The following is an 18,618-nucleotide window of genomic DNA, read 5'->3' on the forward strand; positions in this document are numbered from 1 at the left end:
GTTCAAAATGGATTTGTGCCGTAAGTGTTGAACGATCTACTTTAGACCGATGTGGGCTTACAGGGCTAGGGCTCATAAACCCTTTCTTTCATTTATCAATAGGGCCCTGTCCTGATTGGTCACTTTTATGGGCCGGGATCGATAAATGGAAGTCATAAAACTTTTTTCTTTTCATTCGATTCATCTATTTCTTTGAATCTAAATAATACAATTGGATTAACGTTTGAAAGTTCCTTTTTCATTTTTCTTATAAATGTAATTGTTTTCCCACTGTCTAGTACATTTTTAATTTTAACCTCAAATATCGAAGTTGATATGTTGTTGATGATGGCCCTATATATGCGGAATTTGACTCCAAAGAACTGCTTATTAATAAATTAAGCAAGTTTAAATCTTTTAGAGCATAAAACTCAGGATATGAATTAAATGAATGAGATTGGCGTATAGTATTCAATCACATACTTATATTATGATCCATAAACAGATTACAAGTAAAGATAATTCTAGTAAGAAATTTATGCCACAAGGAATTCCTTCCATATACTTTAAGTATTATCCGATTAATAAAATCTCTTGTACCATTATTTATACATCATGTGGTTCCCCAAATGTTTCATCCAAGAAGAAAAAATAAAAAGATTAACAAGTTCTTATCATGGCATCATCAGCAGCAGCAACGGGAGACAAGAAGATGTTGACATTGAAGACCTGTGATAACAAAGAATTTTCTCTTGAGGAATCATTGGTCTTACAGTCTGAACTTATCAAGAACATGGTGAAAGAGGAACGTGTTTCCACCATCCCATTGCCTAGCATCAAAAGCAAGACGCTAGTTAAAATCATTGAATACCTCAAGAAACACCTCTAAAAGGGATACTCCTTGGGCCTTTGAAGGTGACCTTGATGATGTTAAGTTTAGAATTTTAATAATGATCAATATCCATAAAGAAGTCTTGACTAATGTTATATTTGTGTTTGCAGATTCTATTGAAGATCCACTCAATGGCTATGTATCTTGAACCATTGGCTTACATTTAACTCACCTGTAAATCAAGAAACAAGTGTATGCAGAATCTGTAAAACGGGAGATTCAAAGTGGAAGGGAAACACAACATAATGGGAGACAACTTGAGTGGGAAACACAACATAATGAGAGACAATTTGAAGTGCTGCTCCTTTCCCCAATAAAGCATTGAGTATGGAAGCACTCCCTGAATAAATTAATCCAGCCCATCAAATGGAGACAATTTGAAGTGTTGCTCCTTTCTTCAATAAAGCATAGAGCATGGAAGCACTCCCTGGATCTTGGCATGGAGCACTCCCTGAATTTATTAAATCCAGCCCATCTCTCGTGACGGAATTAAAGGCACCTTTCTTGAATCAAATATCAGTAAAATATTCTGTGCATCTATCAAAGACAATTCTACAACATCTCTCAAATCTCGGCTATAAGAAGACTGGCAAACTCAAGGATTAGATACACAACTACACAAACTGGTTCTAAACCTTTCTAGTTCTTAGTACAAACATTGTATTCTTGAGTTTACAAGTGTCATAAAAGATAGAAAGAGACAGAACACAAAAAGAGAGTGGTGTCTACATTACAAAAGCTATTGTCCCTGAATTACGTTAATGGTGAGCGAACCAAAACCATCACCATTGTAACCTAATATCAAAAATCTAAGAAATTCCTTGTGACCCAAGGCAAACTAGATGTAAGTACCTCACCGGTATAAAAATTGTTGTGTCATATTATCTTTCAGTTTGCTTGGTTTATTTCTCTTTAACAGTTCACTGTGCAGAATCTAGTCGACTTAATTCATATTTAGTCAACTAAGTTTTAATCGACCACAATTCACCCCCGCTCTTGTACTTTCAATTGGTATCAGAGCAAGGCTCACAAACTTTGCTTAACAGCTAGTGAGAAAAAAATCATGGGATCAAACACAGTTGTTGGTGCATTATTTCAAGAGGGAACCTCTCAGGTACGACCTCCATATTTTAATGGACAACACTTTTCTCACTGAAAAGTTCGGATGGAAACATACACTATGTCATATGACATCAAAGTTTGGTGTGTGATCAAAAAGAAAAATCTTCCAATTCCACCAAAGAAAGATGAGAATGGTCAAGTAATAGTATGAACTAATCCACTTGACTTAGATGATTATACTGATGAACAAGCTGATGTCATAACTGTGAATGTCAAAGCAAATAATCTTATGTATAATGCTATCAGTGGAGAAGAGTATGAAAAAATTTCAAGCTGTGAAACTGCTAAGGAAATATAGGATAAATTGGTGGTCACATATGAAGGAACCAACAAGGTAAAAGAAACAAAGATCAATCTTCTAGTTCGTGACTATGAACAATTTCAAATAAAAGATGGAGGAAATGTTCTCTAGGTTCAGTAAAATCCTTGGAGATCTAAAATCCCTTGGTAGACCAATCAAAAATGGAGAACAGGTCAGAAAAATTCTTAGAAGTCTACCCACAATTTGGAAGCCCAAGGTTATTGCCCTAGAATGTCAGGACCTTGACAAAATGTCCTATGATGAACTTAGTGGTGATCTAATTAACTTTGAGAAAACTCACTTGGACAGGCAAATTCAACAAGAAAAGAAGAAAACAGTTGTTTTTAAAGCAACTGTGGCTGAACCAGAAAATGAAGAAGAAGAGGAAGGAGGAGAACATAATGAAAATATAGCCATGCTCTCCCAAGTTGTAACAAGCATGATGAGAAAAAATAGAAATAGCAGGAGAGGTAGATCAAACTTCAGAAAAGGAAGGACGAATAATGAAAATGAAAAAAATGATGGAAGATGCGACGAATGTGAAAAATATGGACACATTCAAGCTGATTATCCTAAACTGAAGAAAAAGCTCAGCAGGAACTTTCAAAAGAAGAAGTCTTTTGGAGCCTGGAGTGATGAAGAAGAATATGACCATGAAGAAATTGTAAAGATGTGTTTCATGGTCAAAAAAGAAGATAGCAATAAGGACTGGTGAGCTTGGTCTCATGGCAGACAAAGGAGCAGATAAGGAATAAGACTCAGGTGAACTTTTTCTTATGGCAGATGAGGGAACCAGTGAGGTACGTCTTCCTACATGTCCCAACTATTATGAACTCCAAGAATTTGTTAGTATTGCTCTTGAAGATATTGAAAGAGTTCTAAATGAACTCAGAAAAATCCAAATAGAAAAGAAAGACTGGGCCTTGAAGCTAGAAGTTTGTGAAATTGAGTGTGACTCTCAGGGATGCTCTTATTGTGGTAAAAATGGCCACAACACTAACTAGTGCAGGAACAGAATCAGAGAAGAAAGGGATTCTAAAAATCCAAAAACTCCGTCGTATTTTTATTGTGGAAAACCTGGTCACACTTCTTACCGTTGCAGGATCAAGGACAACAGGATATGGGTCTGGGGACCTAAATTCTCTAGTCAAGCTAACACTCAGAAATCTAACCATTCAGGACCCAAGCAGGCTTGGGTACCTTAAAACATGTAATTTTGTTTTGCAGGAACACACCAAGAATAGTCGAAAAGAAAAATGGTATCTTAATAGTGTGTGTTCCGGACATATGACTAGTGACAAATAATAATTTAAAACTATCACCAAACTAGATGGAGGAACAATTACATTTGGAGATAAATCAAAAAGAAATATAATTGGAGTTGGAAAGGTTCCTCTCAGCTCAACATGTGATATAGATGAAGTGTATCTGGTTGATGAACTTGGTTACAATCTTCTCAGCGTTAGTCAACTATGTGACAATGACTACGAGGTTCATTTCAAAAAACATGGTTGGTTTATTGAAAATGAATCAGGTAAAGTTATTCTCTCTAGAAATAGGGACAAAAATATTTATACTATCAGTAACTTAGATAGTGTTTGTAATCAAATTTGTCTAGCTTCCATTCTTGATGACTCTTGGGTATGGCATAGAAAACTTGGTCATGCCAGCATGCATACTATTCATAATCTTTCTAAAAACGATCTTGTCATTGGTCTTCCAAAATTAGACTTTTCAAAAGATCAAATTTGTGATGCATGTAAACTAGGAAAACAAACCAGATCCTCTTTCAAAGTCAAAAATATTGTTTCCACTACAAAACCTCTTCAATAACTAAATATGAATCTTTTTGAACCTACTAGAACTGCTAGCATAGGTGGTAGAAAGTATGCTTTTTTGGGGTTATTTGTTTAAGTCATAGGGATGAAGCTTTAAGAAACTTTGAAGTCTTTTGCAAGAAAGTGCAGCGTGAAAACGGTTACTACATTTTCTCCATAAGAAGTTATCATGGAGGAGAATTTGAAAGCAAAGCTTTTGAGAACTTATGCAATGATCAAGGGATCTCTCACAATTTCTCTTCCCCAAGATCGCCACAACAAAATGGAGTGGTAGAACATAAAAATAGAACTCTACAAGACACAGCAAGAACAATAATTGTGAAAAATTCTCTCCCACACCACTTCTGGGCAGAAGCCGTAAGTACAACATGTCATATCATCGACAAATGCCTTATTCGACCAATACTCAAGAAGACTCGATATGAACTATAGAGAGGAAAAAGATCTAGCATTAGTTATTTCCATCCTTTCGGTTGTAAGTGCTTTATTCACAACAATGGAAAAGATAATCTTGGTAAGTTTGATCCCAAAAGAGATGAAGGTATTTTTCTTGGATACTCTCCCTCTAGTAGAGTATATAGAGCTTTTAATAAGCATACTTTATCCATTGAAGAATCTATACATGTTGTTTTTGTGGATACTAACTGTCATCTGAAGAATGATCATCTTCCTGAAGATGAAAAAATTTTCATAGTGCCATAAGTCTATCTATACAAGTGGAATTACCTCTGAAGAAATGACTGATCAGCAAGATCAGTCGACTATAGTTCTTACAGAAAATCAGGAGTCCACTTTGATCGATCCAACTAATTCTGCTGAAAAAGAGTTAGAATTAGTCGTCCCAAATGAATGGAAAAGTGAATCTAGATACCCTCATAAGTATATCATTGGAGACCCTCAAGAAGGGATGAAAACTAAAAGATCTCTAAAGCAGACATCAAATATTGCTCTCATATCCCAACTTGAACCAAAAAAAGTGGACGAAACACTTGGTGACAAAAGCTTGATTACTGCAATGAAAGAAGAGCTTGATCAATTCGCATTTTATTAGCTTATGCTGCTCATAAGTGTTTCTGACTATTTCAGATGGATGTGAAAAGTGCCTTCTTGAATAGATTTATTTCTCAGGAAGTTTTTGTTAAGCAACTTCCAGGATTTGTAAATGAATCCTTTCCTAATCATGTCTACAAATTATCCAGAGCTTTGTATGGCCTAAAGCAAGATCCTAAAGCCTGGTATGAAAGGCTAAGTTTATTTTTAGTTGAACATGGATTCGACAGAGGTAATATTGATACTACTCTTTTCATCAAACGATCATCTCTAGGTAACTTAATTATACAAATTTATGTAGATGATAGTATATTTGGCAGTATTAACACTATTTTGTGCAAGGATTTCTCAAACATCATGAAAAGAGAATTTGAAATGAGTATGATGGGAGAATTAACTTTCTTCCTTGGACTTCAAATCAAGCAAGTACAGAAAGGAATCTTCATTAGTCAAACAAAGTATACGAAAGAACTCATCAAAAAGTTTTGTATGTCTAATACAAAGGCCATAGGAACACCTATGAGTCCATAGACAACTTTGGATGAAGACAAAGACGATACGAGTGTTGATGAAATAATGTATCGAGGTATGATTGGCTCATTACTCTATCTTACTGCTAGTCAACCAGATATTATGTTTAGTGTTTGCAAATGTGCTAGATATCAGTCAGCTTCTAAAGAGTCTCATTTGACTGTTGTTAAACGTATTATCGGATATTTGATAGGGACAGTCGACTATGGCTTATGGTATGAAAGCTTGGAAAATTTCAGTCTCAAAGGTTTTTCAGATGCATATTTTGCAGGAGATAAACTTGATAGAAAAAGCACAAGTGGAACGTGCCAATTACTTGAAAAATCCCTTATATCCTGGCACAACAAGAAACTAAGTTGTGTGGCCTTATCCACCATAGAGGCTGAATATTTTGAAGTAGGCAACTGATGCACACAAGTACTATGGATCATGCATCAACTGTTAGATTATGATTTATGTCTTAATTCTATTCCGATTATCTATGACAATGCTAGTACAATTTGTTTATCAAAAAACTTTGTGCATCATTCTAGGGCTAAGGATATTGAGATCAAGCATCATTTTATATGTGATCATATTGCTAAAGGAGATATTGTGTTAAAATTTGTTAATACTGAAAATTAGTTAGTGAATATGTTTACAAAACCTTTCCTTGAAAAAAGATTTTGTTTTCTTTTGAATAAAATTGGCATTTGTAAAATTCCCTCATAACCATGGTTAATGTGTCCCATAATTACTTTTATTTATTTCCAAGTATGTTGTTATTTTTGCCAAAAGAAAAAATCTCTTAGTACTTGATTAGTCTTCACACTTATTTATGGTGAACTGATGGTGTAGTTTTGCAGAAGGCAACTTTTCATTTGCCTTTCATATGTCTCTCTAGAAATTGAGGCGTCCTTTCTAGTGCCTTTTAAATTCTCCTCTCTCGAGTGTATCTCCCATTTACTCAAAGGAACCAAACCTCTATCTCTCTCTCTCTCTTTCTCTCTCTATTTTCTTTCTCTCATGGCCAAAGCAGAACCCTCTCCCTCATCTTCCATACCCAGAAGAAGCTATGCATTCAAGAAAATCAAATATGACCTTGTTGATATCGAAACCTCCAAAAGCACATATCACTTACTCACTGAAGAAGAATCAAGTGGCTCTCAAGAAGAAATCCTCATATCTCAAAAGAGGGCAGGAAAATGACCAATAGAGTCCATCCCCAAACAATCCTCTCAGAAAAAGGGAAAAACTGAAAGTGTAGAGTTTGGCCCTGAAGACAAGATATTTTTCTATGGTCCTAAAGAGAAGGCTAGATTTGTCGCCTTCAAAGGGAAGTCAATTGCAATTGGTTGCACTGTAAGCTTAAAGTCTATGCAAAACTCTCATTGTGATATTCTGTCTATTTTTGAAACTCAGAAACTTCTCTCCCTATTTGCTATTGTTGGTGAAATTGTCTATGAAGAGCATGTGCGCATGTTTTATGCAAACTTTTTTGTGAATGATAAAGACGATCTAGAAACCATGGTCTTAGGAACTCGCACCATCCTTGATTCTTATCAGTTTGAAAAAATATTTGCTATAAAGTTTGTTGGATACAATTTCTTTGTGCAACATTCGTGGCTAGATAATTTTGAAGTATCTTTTGATAAGGCTAAAAGTATTCTGTCTCAAAACCCCCATGATATAGGTCCTAAGAACTTAAAGTTTGAACATCGTGTTCTAGCCCATATTATTGCAACCACTTTGCTACCCCGTACTGGTTCTCTGAGTACTTTGTCTCTCAGAGATGTATTTGTTCTGTATTATTTGGTAAATGGAAAAGCTATAAACTGATTTACTTGGGTACTTGAATACATGTTTGAAAGTATCAGGGATGTTTCCTCTTCTGCAAGCAGCGTGCCTTATGGTTTACTAGTTTCTCACATCCTGAAAGTCATAAAAGTGGACCTATCTTTCTATGTTCCAAAGATTATCTCCAGCACCTATGACAAGACTACCTTTACCATGATGGGGTATACCTTAATTGAGGGAACTTGGCTTACAAAGGACAAAGCATCAGAGCTCATCCCTACTCAGAGCAGTGGGGGACTAAAATCTGAAGCTAACAAATCCTCTTCTTCAGACCAGTTGATGTTGATGCAGCACAACATTGCAGGTATCAAGGATTTACTAACCTCTATGCAGGAGCAGGTGGACAAGATCAGAGAAGTAACCAAGTAAAACGGGGCAGACGTGGCCAAGCTTAGGATCACTCTTCAAGCCACAAGGAGGCAAGGAATGAGGGCCATACAGGATATATCTGAAAAGCTGACCAAAGTCACCAACGACATTGATGCCTCTTATGAAAGCTTCTTCACTAAAGTGATCAACACCCTGAAATATTTCCTTGGTAGGCATTGAATGTTTAGGATGCTTAAGACAATCCTTTCTGCCTTGTGTGATAGTTTAAGACTATTTCTTTTGGTTGTGTCTGAGGTGAGCATTAGTCGACTATGCTCAGTATAACTACTTAGCTGTACAAATTTTATGCCTGCTTAATTAGTACTATTACTGCAAGTAGTTTCTCTTATTTTTTTTGATTGATATCAAAGGAGGAGAAGAAAGAAAAAGAGTTGCAGGTGTGTTACAAGTGAGCTACATTAATTCTCCGGAAAATTTTTTTATTTCTACTTTTTCTTCAGAGTTTCACGAAAAAGTAGCCGCAAGTTTCACTCCCCCCCCCCCCCCCCCCCAAATCGCTCTTTTAATTGACTACTGCCGCCTATTTTTAGTCCCCCCCCCCCCCCCCTCCTCCTCGTATCACGTTAAGTGATCTTCATCCTCCAAATCAAACCGTTTCCCAAGTAAAATCTGCAATATTTTCACCATCAATTTATCGACCCCCATGTGTCTCTTCTCCAAAACTATTTGTTGATTTAACAGTATAGAAGATCAAATCTGGGATGATGGGCATTTTAAGACAAGGTATATAAGCTACTTTACTTTCTTTCAACATATACTTAGGGCATTACAAATTAGGTTTCTCCGGATGGTATATGACGTGTATTTATTAGTGTGTTCTTATTTTTTTTAAAATTTATTGTAAGCATATGAAGAAAGTTTGTCTACTCTTGTTTAATTTTTGAGAGATTAACTGCTCAAAAGTTTATCGCTCAGTCTGAATTCTAGTGGTTATGGCTAAAGAACAATTGGAAAAGTATCTCTATCAATACCTATTTCTTATTCTATAATTTCAATTAATATTTAATTTGTAATTATACGTTTAAAATTTTTTCTAATTCATGTGATAAAAAAGTATGAATTTAAATTATAACTTTTTTTCCTTTTCGCAGGTACATGAAGATGGAAATTTATTCAAGAGTGAATTTGGGGAAGCAACATATATTTTTTTTTCAATTATGAATATTCATGTATTTTGATTAGACTTCGTGTTATTTGAATTTTTATTTTATTTATGTATTTAATTTAAGGATTTTGTAATGAGATATCATTTTAATATTGTTCTTGATTTTATAATCACAACTGCAAATTTTTGTTGTTACCTTGTGTTTTATTATGTAAGTATTTCCAATTAATGTAATGATAAATAACGAAAAAGTAGTAAAATACTAACTATAAACAGTACCACTAGGGATCGAAACATAATCAAATGTTCGTAATTAGTGACCAAATGTTTTACCTTTAGAAGCCTTTTTTTAGCAACGACCACATCATAATTTGACTACAAATTGCTTATTTTTTGTGACAATTGTAATTGTCACTAATCATGAAAGCAATATTTTTCGTGACGAAACAAATAGCTATCAACTACAAAATTGTAAATCATTTTTACAAAAGCAAAGTTGCTAGTAATTTATATTTTTAGGACAACATACTTTTTTTATATAAAAGGTAGTCGTTAGTGACAAAATTGTGTTTGTTCAACTACGAAATACATATAGTTTTAGAGACAATCGACGTCGTCACTAATTAAACTAAATAGTTAGTGACGAGGTAGTTTTGTCGGCACTAATGCACTTTTTAGCGACGAAACCATACTATTAGCTACGACTTTTTTTTATCCTTTTTATGACAAACAGGCTCGTCATAAATACTACGTATTTAGGGACGACAAAAATTTTGTATGTAATATAATTTTATTTAGCGACGAAACACAAAGTTGTCTTTGTATACTATTAGTGACGGTATTTTAGGGGCAAATATTAACAAAAAACAATCGTCACAAATCTTCTTTGGTGACGAAAAATGAATTCTAGGTGACAATAATTCATCACTAATAATCAAATTTTCTGTAGTGACTCTAACTTGAATACTCAGAGTACCTAATACAATTGCCTCTTAATAAAGCTAAAAGGTACAATTTGAAAAGCTCTACTACAATTGAACTAGAGTACCAGTATAATCCTTGCTATTTTGCTCTCAACTCGGGTTTAACTTCAGCGTTTGTGCGTACCAGTAGAATGAGAACATCCTGCAATTTATAGAGTTAGTAGAATAGAAAATAACTAGAGTTCTAATGTTATACTCTTCCATGGTGGAAGAGTTCTAGTTATCTTTAACTTCTAACTCCTCCCTTATCTAGGATAGGGTTCTCTCGAGTAAGGAGTCATTCTCCTTATCACTTATACAACCTTTTCGTTCAGGAGATATCAGATATAATCACTTAAGCTTATCTCCTTCACATGCATGCCTTGTGCTTGAATTTGCCTGTATCTGTGTACACTGTGTATGGACCTGGTTCATGCTTGAGTTCCTTTGTCAATCATCAAAACAAACTTATAGCCTTAGGACACTTGTTCTTGATCCTATCAGCAACTGCATGTGTACAAAGCTCAAGCAAACTTTTGATTTCAAGGTAATTTGCAGCCAATTCAATTTTAAAGATTGATTATAAGCTAGTTTCCACGAATTCCTTATCCTAGTTTTTGACTCGTTGTTCTTCGTTTGAACTTGAGACCTCTGCATACTTCTTGAGTATTTGATGATTTTGACTAGTGTTTCAGTATTAACATTCTGGAGTGGAAGATGTTAGTAGAAAAATCGTCTTCTACTATGTTCTTGATTGTTATGGACTCAATGGCTATATATGGATTATTCACGTTCAAATCGTCACAATTTGAAGACTTTTAAGATTAAAACCCCCTTCTCTGTTGTTGGTGATGAAGCCATGAAAAAATCTTTTTGGCTAGGAGAAGGCAGAAAAGAAAAGGATAACACTAGATCAAGAAGGAAAGGTGGGCGTTGGTATGTATTTATAAGGTTTGTTTAGCTTTGGTGAAACTTTAACTTTTTTCCCCTCCTTCTCCTCTCATTCTATTAAAAATCAAGTTATGCCTTTCTCACAATTATATTCCTCCCAGAGCGACATCCAAACACCTCATAAGAAGAGTATGGGAAACTTTGAGGCAAGAAATTGAAGATTCACTCTTCATTCATAGCTCAGAGACTCAAACTCTCTCTTTTCCCTTGGTCTAATTTTCGATTTGTTCACTCATCTCTTAGGATAGTATGTACCTGCACGACTTAAGCTCTTTGTGTATTTGCTCTTTTTTCGCCCACTTTTCTTACTATCTGAGAAACTACAGCAAACAACACATGCACTTGAAACTATAGCATGTGCTACCCATTATATATGTGGATACCACCTCTGCTCCGGTTCCAGTCGTCCTGATCGGAGATGAAGCTATGTGTGGTCAAGGGTGGTCAACTAAACACTCTTCGCCGAAAATTTGTACTGTGTATAGGATAAATATTACTTATTATTAATCAAAAAATAGACTTTGAGCACCATTATATAACCTATAGGATAAATATTACTTATTATTAATCAAAAAATAGACTTTGAGCACCATTATATAACCTACTGGCAAAGAGTGTTCATATTTTGAACTCCCTTATTGAATTTTATGGGTTAGCCACTGGACTCCTGACATTTGCCAATTAGTCACATTTGTAATGTGTCAAACATTGAAATTTTCCAACAGTGGCAAGAACGTGATTTTTATTCACTATTCTATATCCATAATGTTGCACAACTCATTGTTCACCCACAGCTTAATTAATGGTGTCCAAGCATGTTTTAGTTCCAACAAAAAGTTTGGAGCTATATAGAAAATTTTACAATGTATATATGTAAAAATTAATTTTAAATATATATATTAAACTTTGGACACCCTTTGTGAAAGTCCTGACTTCACCACGGGATGGAGCTAAGTTGCTATAGAAGCCAGCTTGGGACTTTCTAAATCTCATTAGCAATAGTCAAGGATTGAGGGACTTCATGTGCAATAAGTGTCCTTACGTACTAAGTTAGGTGATTTTTCTAAAGCAACACCTTTAGCACCTGCCTTATTCGAAGTAGAAGATGTGACATTATAAGTTTGAAAATACTTTCTTAAAGTGGCAAATATTCGGCTTCTCCCTAGTAATGCACTATGTGCTGAGTACATAAACAACATGTATCCGATAAGTATCTAGTCTAACCTCGAAGAAGTAGTGACGAGGGATCGACTTCGACACTTACTAGTGGGCAATATACATAATGTACAAAATTATTTAATAAGCATAAAATACAATGGCAATAATGGAATAAGAGGCAATAATTAAATGACCATTTATCAAAATAACAATTAAAAACCCCTAAATATCACATATTAATCTCAACAAGTAAGGGCTTAACATCCTCAAGTCATGACAGACATATCAAGTGAAATCGGACTCCGAGTGACAACACCCACGATTTATGCCGAGGTCGTACGGCCCGATCCATAATAATCGTGTACATATACTACCGAGGTTGTACGTGTCGATCCATGGATATATCAATATATATATTACCGAAATGTTCAGCCCGATCCACAAGAACGAGAAAACTCTTTGAATTTCAAATTTCATATTTACAACTCCAAGGTAAGTCCATGAAAGAATATAATTTTTCATCAAAAATTAAATACTCCGTCAACTCTCTAAGCAGTGAGGCTCAATTCAACATAATCTTTAACCAAATTTTACTTATTAAATACAAGCCATTAAACTAGCAAGTTGAGTCCAAATAGTGCAAGTAGTGGAATGATAAAGGCCTATGTCTACCCGGACGTAACTAGAATTTTAGCTACGCACAGACTCTTGTCACTTCGTGCGTATGTAGCACCCATAGTTTGGTAGAAAATAGCAATTTAAACACCTATGGGGTTAATTTCCTCCTGCAATGTTAGGCAAGACACTTACCTCGTTCCCAGGTCTTCTTTTTGGTCCACAAATCACTTTAAAACCTCATGTCGGTGCCGAACAATCCGAACTAGCCAAAGATTGTACAAACTAATCAATAATTTCTCAAAAGTTCATAATTTAACTATTAGAGTGATTACCCAACCTAATTTGGAAGATTCCTAAAATTCACCTCCGGGCGATGTGTCCGGATTTCGGAAATTTTCGAAGATAAATGTTACACATGACCTCCCGAACTCAAATATATAATTCATTCCAATTTCCATAACTAAATCCATAATCAAATCTCAATTTTACTTAAACTCTAGGTTCTTCAAAAAACATCACAAGTTTCACTAATTTCCCATGTTTAATCTACCTATAATTCGCGAATTTAAGTTAAAAATGAGTAGAGTTTACTTACTTTCTAATGTTGATGAGAATCCCCCAAAAATTCTCTCAAAATCGCCCAAGACCAAGTGAAAGTGTGGAAAATAGGCTATGTCCCGAATTAAATGCACACTGCCCATGTATGCCTTCTTCGCAATCGCGAAGGCAAAATTCGCGAACCCAGAAAATTCCTCTTCATGAACGAGATGAACTGAGCTGCCCACTCATCGCGAACGCGTGACTCCATTCGCTAATGCGAAAGGCAACGGAGCTGCCCAGGCCCAGGTCTTCTACGTGAACGCGAGGAGTCGACCGCGAGCGCAAAGGCCACTGGTTCCAAGCCTGTGCGAACGCGACCCTTTCTTCGCGAACGCGAAAAGAAAAAGCATCTAGTCCAAAAATCTTTCATCGCGAACGCGAGGGACCTTCCTCGTTCGCAAAGAAGGAAACCAGAACCAGCACACCAGTAGTTTTGGGCGGTCCGAAAAGCACCCGAGCCCTCCAGGACCCAGTCCATACACCTAATACGTAAAACAACATCAAAACAAAGAATTGCACCCCAAAATCAAGTTGAATCAACTTATGAACTTCAAACTTCTTAACTTCGAACGAGCCGAATCATACTTAGACTACTCGGAATGACACCAAATTGTGCGTACAAATATTACCATACAGACATATTCCCAGGCTCAGAATCCTAAACGAATCTCGATAACACTAAAGTCTACTAAAAAGAAAATAAAAAAAATAGAAAACCTTCAATGAACCAACTTTCAACATTAAGCGTCGAAATATTCCCGGATCACCCGAAACCCTATCCCGAAAAACGCCCAAGTCCAAAATAATCATACGAACTTATTGGAACCATTAAATCCCAATTATGAGGTTGTTTACTCAAATGTTGACTCAAGCCGAACTTGGACAAACAGGCCACTATTAAAGAACTTAGTGTTTCGATTTCAACCCGAACCTTTCCAAACCTAAATCAACCATCCCCGCAAGTCATAAAATAGTAAAAACACATACCGGAAGTCTTAATTAAGAAAACAAGGATATAGAAAGCAAAATGACTGGTTGATTCATTACATTCTCCACCTCTTAAACAAACGTTCGTTCTCGAATGGGTCTAAAATCGTACGTGGAGTACTAAATAGGTGTGGATATCTGCTCTACATGTCTTCCTCAGTCTCCCAAGTTGCCTCATCGACTGGTTGACCCTTGAACTGGACCTTTACCGCAAAAATCTTCTTAGACCTCAACTAGCAAACCTGCCTGTCAACAATAGCAACTGGCTCCTCCTCATAAACCAAATTCTCATCTAGCTTAACCATGTTGTAATCTAACACATGCGACCTGTCGGCATGGTACTTCCGGAGCATAGACACATGGAAGACCGGATGAACTTCTGATAGACTGGGAGGCAAAGCAACCTCATAAGCAACCTCCCCAACTTGCCTCAATAATTCAAATGGGCCAATAAACCTTGGGCTCAACTTGCCCTTCTTCTCGAACTTCATGATACCCTTCATCGACGAGACTTTCAAGAGAACCTTCTCGCCCACCATAAATGATAAATCACATGCCGTCTGATCCATGTTACTCTTCTGTATGGACTGTGTTGTGCGAAGCCGCTCCTCAATCAACTTTACCTTCTCCAAGGTATCCTTCACTAAATCGGTGCTATATAACTTAGCCTCACCGGGCTCAAACCATCCGATGGGCGAACGATATTGCCGACCATATAAAGCCTTAAATGGAGCCATCTCGATTCTAGACTGATAATTGTTGTTATAAGCAAACTCGGCCAAAGGGAAGAATCGATCCCACTGACCTCCAAAATCAATCACACACGCTCTGAGCATATCCTCCAGAATATGAACTATCCGCTCCGACTACCCGTCGGTCTGCGGATGAAGTCTGTGCTGAGCTCTACCCGAGTGCCCAACTCACTTTGTACTGCTCTCCAAAAATGTGAAGTGAACTGAGGGCCACTTTTTGAAATGATAGACACAGGAACATCATGCTATTGGACAATCTCCTGAATGTAAATCTGGGCCAATCTCTCTGAAGAGTACGTAGTCACGACCGAAATAAAGTGTGCCGACTTGGTCATCCTATCGATAATGACCCAAACGACATCAAACTTCCTCAACGTACGCGACAACCCAACTACAAAGTCTATAGTGATCGGCTTCTATTTCCACTCTGGTATAACCAACTACTGGAGTAGGCCACCTCGCCTTTGGTGCTCATACTTAACTTGCTGGCAATTTATACACCTCGCTACATACTCAACTATGTCCTTCTTTATCCGCTGCCACCAATAATGCTGCCTCAGGTCGCGATACATCTTCATAGCACCTGGATAAATAGAATACCAAGAATTGTGTGCCTTCTCTAGAATCTTCTCCCTCAAGCCATCAACATTAGGAACACATAAGCAACCCTGGAGTCGCAGAACCCCATCCTCGCCGATAGTAACCTCCTTGACACCACCTCATAGTATCGTCTCTATAAGAATCAAAAGGTGCAGATCATCATATTGACGAGCCTTGATCTGCTCAAATAATGAAGACTAAGACACAACATATGCAAGAACTCGACTAGGCTCTGAAATATCCAACCTCACAAGTCTTTTAGCTAAGGACTGAATGTCCAATACACAGTATACATCCTCGAACCAAATGACAACACTAAAATCGGTGTTGTAGTTAAAGCTATCTTGAGCTTCTGAAAGCTCGTCTCGCAAACATCAGACCATCAAAACGAAGCACCCTTCAGGTTCAATCTAGTAAAAGGTGTTGCAATAGATGAGAAGCCCTCGACAAACCGACGACAATAACCTGCTAACCCCAAGAAACTCCTGATCTCGGTCGTTATGTTAGAACGGGGCCAACTCTAGACTGCCTCGATCTTCCTAGGGTCCACTCTAATGCCCCCAGCTAATACAACATGCCCCAAGAATGCCGCATAATATAACTAGAACTCGCACTTGGAGAGCTTAGCATATAGCTTCTGTTCCCGCAAGGTCTGAAGCATAACTCTAAAATGATGCTCGTGCTCCTCCATACCACGCGTGTAGATCAATATGTCATCAATGAAGACAATGACGACGAAGTCAATATATGGCTTGAACAATCGGTTCATCAAATCCATAAACGACGTCGTGACATTGGTCAAGCCGAAAGACATCACCAGAAACTCATAGTGGCCATACCTAGTCCGGAAGTCGTCTTTGGAACATCCGAAGCACGAATCTTCAGCTGATGATACCCAGATCTCAAGTCGAGCTTAGAGAACACTCTAGAACCCTGCAACTGGTCAAACAAATTATCAATACGCGATAATAGGTACGTGTTCTTAATGGTAACTTTGTTCAACTGGCGGTAATCAATGCACATCCGCATAGTCCCATCCTTCTCTTTCACAAACAACACTGGTGCACCCCAAGGCGATACACTCAGCCTCGTTGACGGCAAATTTTGACACTCCCTTTTAAAATTAATTTATTCACGCTTAACAATTTACAATAAATACTCTGAAAGTATTTTTCTATTTATGAATATCTATTTTTATAAATTAATTAAGTATTAGTTTCAAAATTAATCACATAGTACTAATATTGTGTAATTACAAATATAATTATTATTATAAAAATAACTTTTGTATATGCATTACATAGGTTTTATAATTTGACAAAATTTCTCTTATCCAATGAATTAGGTTATTATGTTAATATTTTGAAATTAGTGCTATAATTCGAAATGTGTGTCATTTATAGATAATTAATTAAAATAATTAGTAACATATAGTAATTATAATTTCACCACATTTTTATTGAAATTGTTAAGTTTATTTAAATTTATTAAAAAGGGTTAAAGACGAAAATGCTACAATTGAAATTCTTGAATTAAATATAATTTGGCAATCTTTTAAATTAATTTTGGCCCAAATGCAAGCCCATGTCCGAAAATGCCCAACCCAAACAATCCTCTCAATCTCTGTTGGCAATACTTGCCATTACCTCTCAACCAATCATGACATGCCACGTCACCCGTCTCCCACACTCACAAAACAAACACAAATCATCTGTGCAGTCCATTTTTTAGATCAACGGTCCACAATTTTAACTTCAATTCCTCTTTAATTTTAAAATGACTTAATCCTCACAGTTGGATCAATAAGATCTAACGGATACCAAAACTCACCATAATAATTGTAAAATTGCTAAATATCAGGACCGTTGATCCAAAAGATCAACGGCGCAGATCAAATCTCTCAATCATAACTTAGAGACAACCAACCCCCATCTCTCAAAACCCTAATCATTTCCCCTTTGGACCGCTGTCCTTCTTTCCCTTTCTTCTCTCTTCTCTCGTCTTCCCTAAACTTCATCAATCAACAAACCTGGCACAAATTAGTGAAAGGTTGTAAAATCAATCGCAAATCATCTCATTTGCCTCCTATATTCCTAATTCTCGCTAAAACTTTGCCTATTTTATCATCGAAAAATCAAAACTCCCAAATCCAAATCCTAACCTCAAAGATGAAACTTCAAATCGCTACTGACATTTCAAATCCATGGCATGCATGATTGTTCCTTTTGTTCCTGCACTCTTGGTCCCGTCGTTCTTTCCATTTTCACCATTCGATCTCAAAACCTTAATTTAAGAAATCAAACCAAAAAATGTGAAACTTCAAACTCGTCTGATTTCTTCTTTCGTCCTTTCAAATCAAAGCAAACAGGAGATGTTAGCTGGCTTCATCATCAATAATCGACACTTAGAGGTCAAATGCAATGACCTTTGGGTATTTGGGTTCTAACCGATGGTTCTTTTTGCTTCAACGTTCAGCCTCTCATACCTCTCCACTCAGTTAAACTCAAATATTTATTTCTCCTATGTTCTCACTGATTTTACCCGACTATGCTCACATCATCAACTCATCGTCAGTTTTCACTATCCCAGTTTGAGTATTGAAACTCTAAAGCCTTAAATGGCACTATAAATAGCAGTCTTCAATACACTCACCTAACATATACCAACTAAGAGAACCTAACACTGAACACACTAAGCACAAAAACACTAAGCAAATTAGGGTTTCTGGTCATAGCTTTTCTTATTGTCTTCCTCTCTTTTGTTGAGTTCTTTGCTGGTTCAAGCTTGAAGTTTTCTAGGATCTTTGAGCAACAAAAGAATTCAATTGGTCTATTGCCCTTAAGAAGGTCAGCACCTTTATCTTATTTTTCTTCTGTTCATCTCTCTGAATGATTTAGATATGTTGAAGTTATGTTTTTGTAGACTATAATTATGCTGGATGTGTTT

General features: G+C 36.5%; 1 protein-coding gene across 1 annotated transcript; it reads left to right on the plus strand.

Annotated features, from left to right (window-relative positions):
- Window positions 1–2,385: 2,385 nt before the first annotated feature.
- On the plus strand, window positions 2,386–4,406 carry LOC138892057 (uncharacterized). Its single transcript, XM_070175749.1, has 5 exons — window positions 2,386–3,005; window positions 3,257–3,504; window positions 3,625–3,828; window positions 3,913–4,053; window positions 4,297–4,406. The coding sequence occupies exons 1-5, from the start codon at window positions 2,386–2,388 to the stop codon at window positions 4,404–4,406; spliced, it is 1,323 nt and encodes a 440-aa protein (XP_070031850.1).
- The last annotated feature ends 14,212 nt before the right edge of the window (window positions 4,407–18,618 follow it).

The sequence above is a fragment of the Nicotiana tomentosiformis genome, chromosome 5, assembly GCF_000390325.3.
Source record: "Nicotiana tomentosiformis chromosome 5, ASM39032v3, whole genome shotgun sequence".
Taxonomy (NCBI): Eukaryota; Viridiplantae; Streptophyta; class Magnoliopsida; order Solanales; family Solanaceae; genus Nicotiana; species Nicotiana tomentosiformis.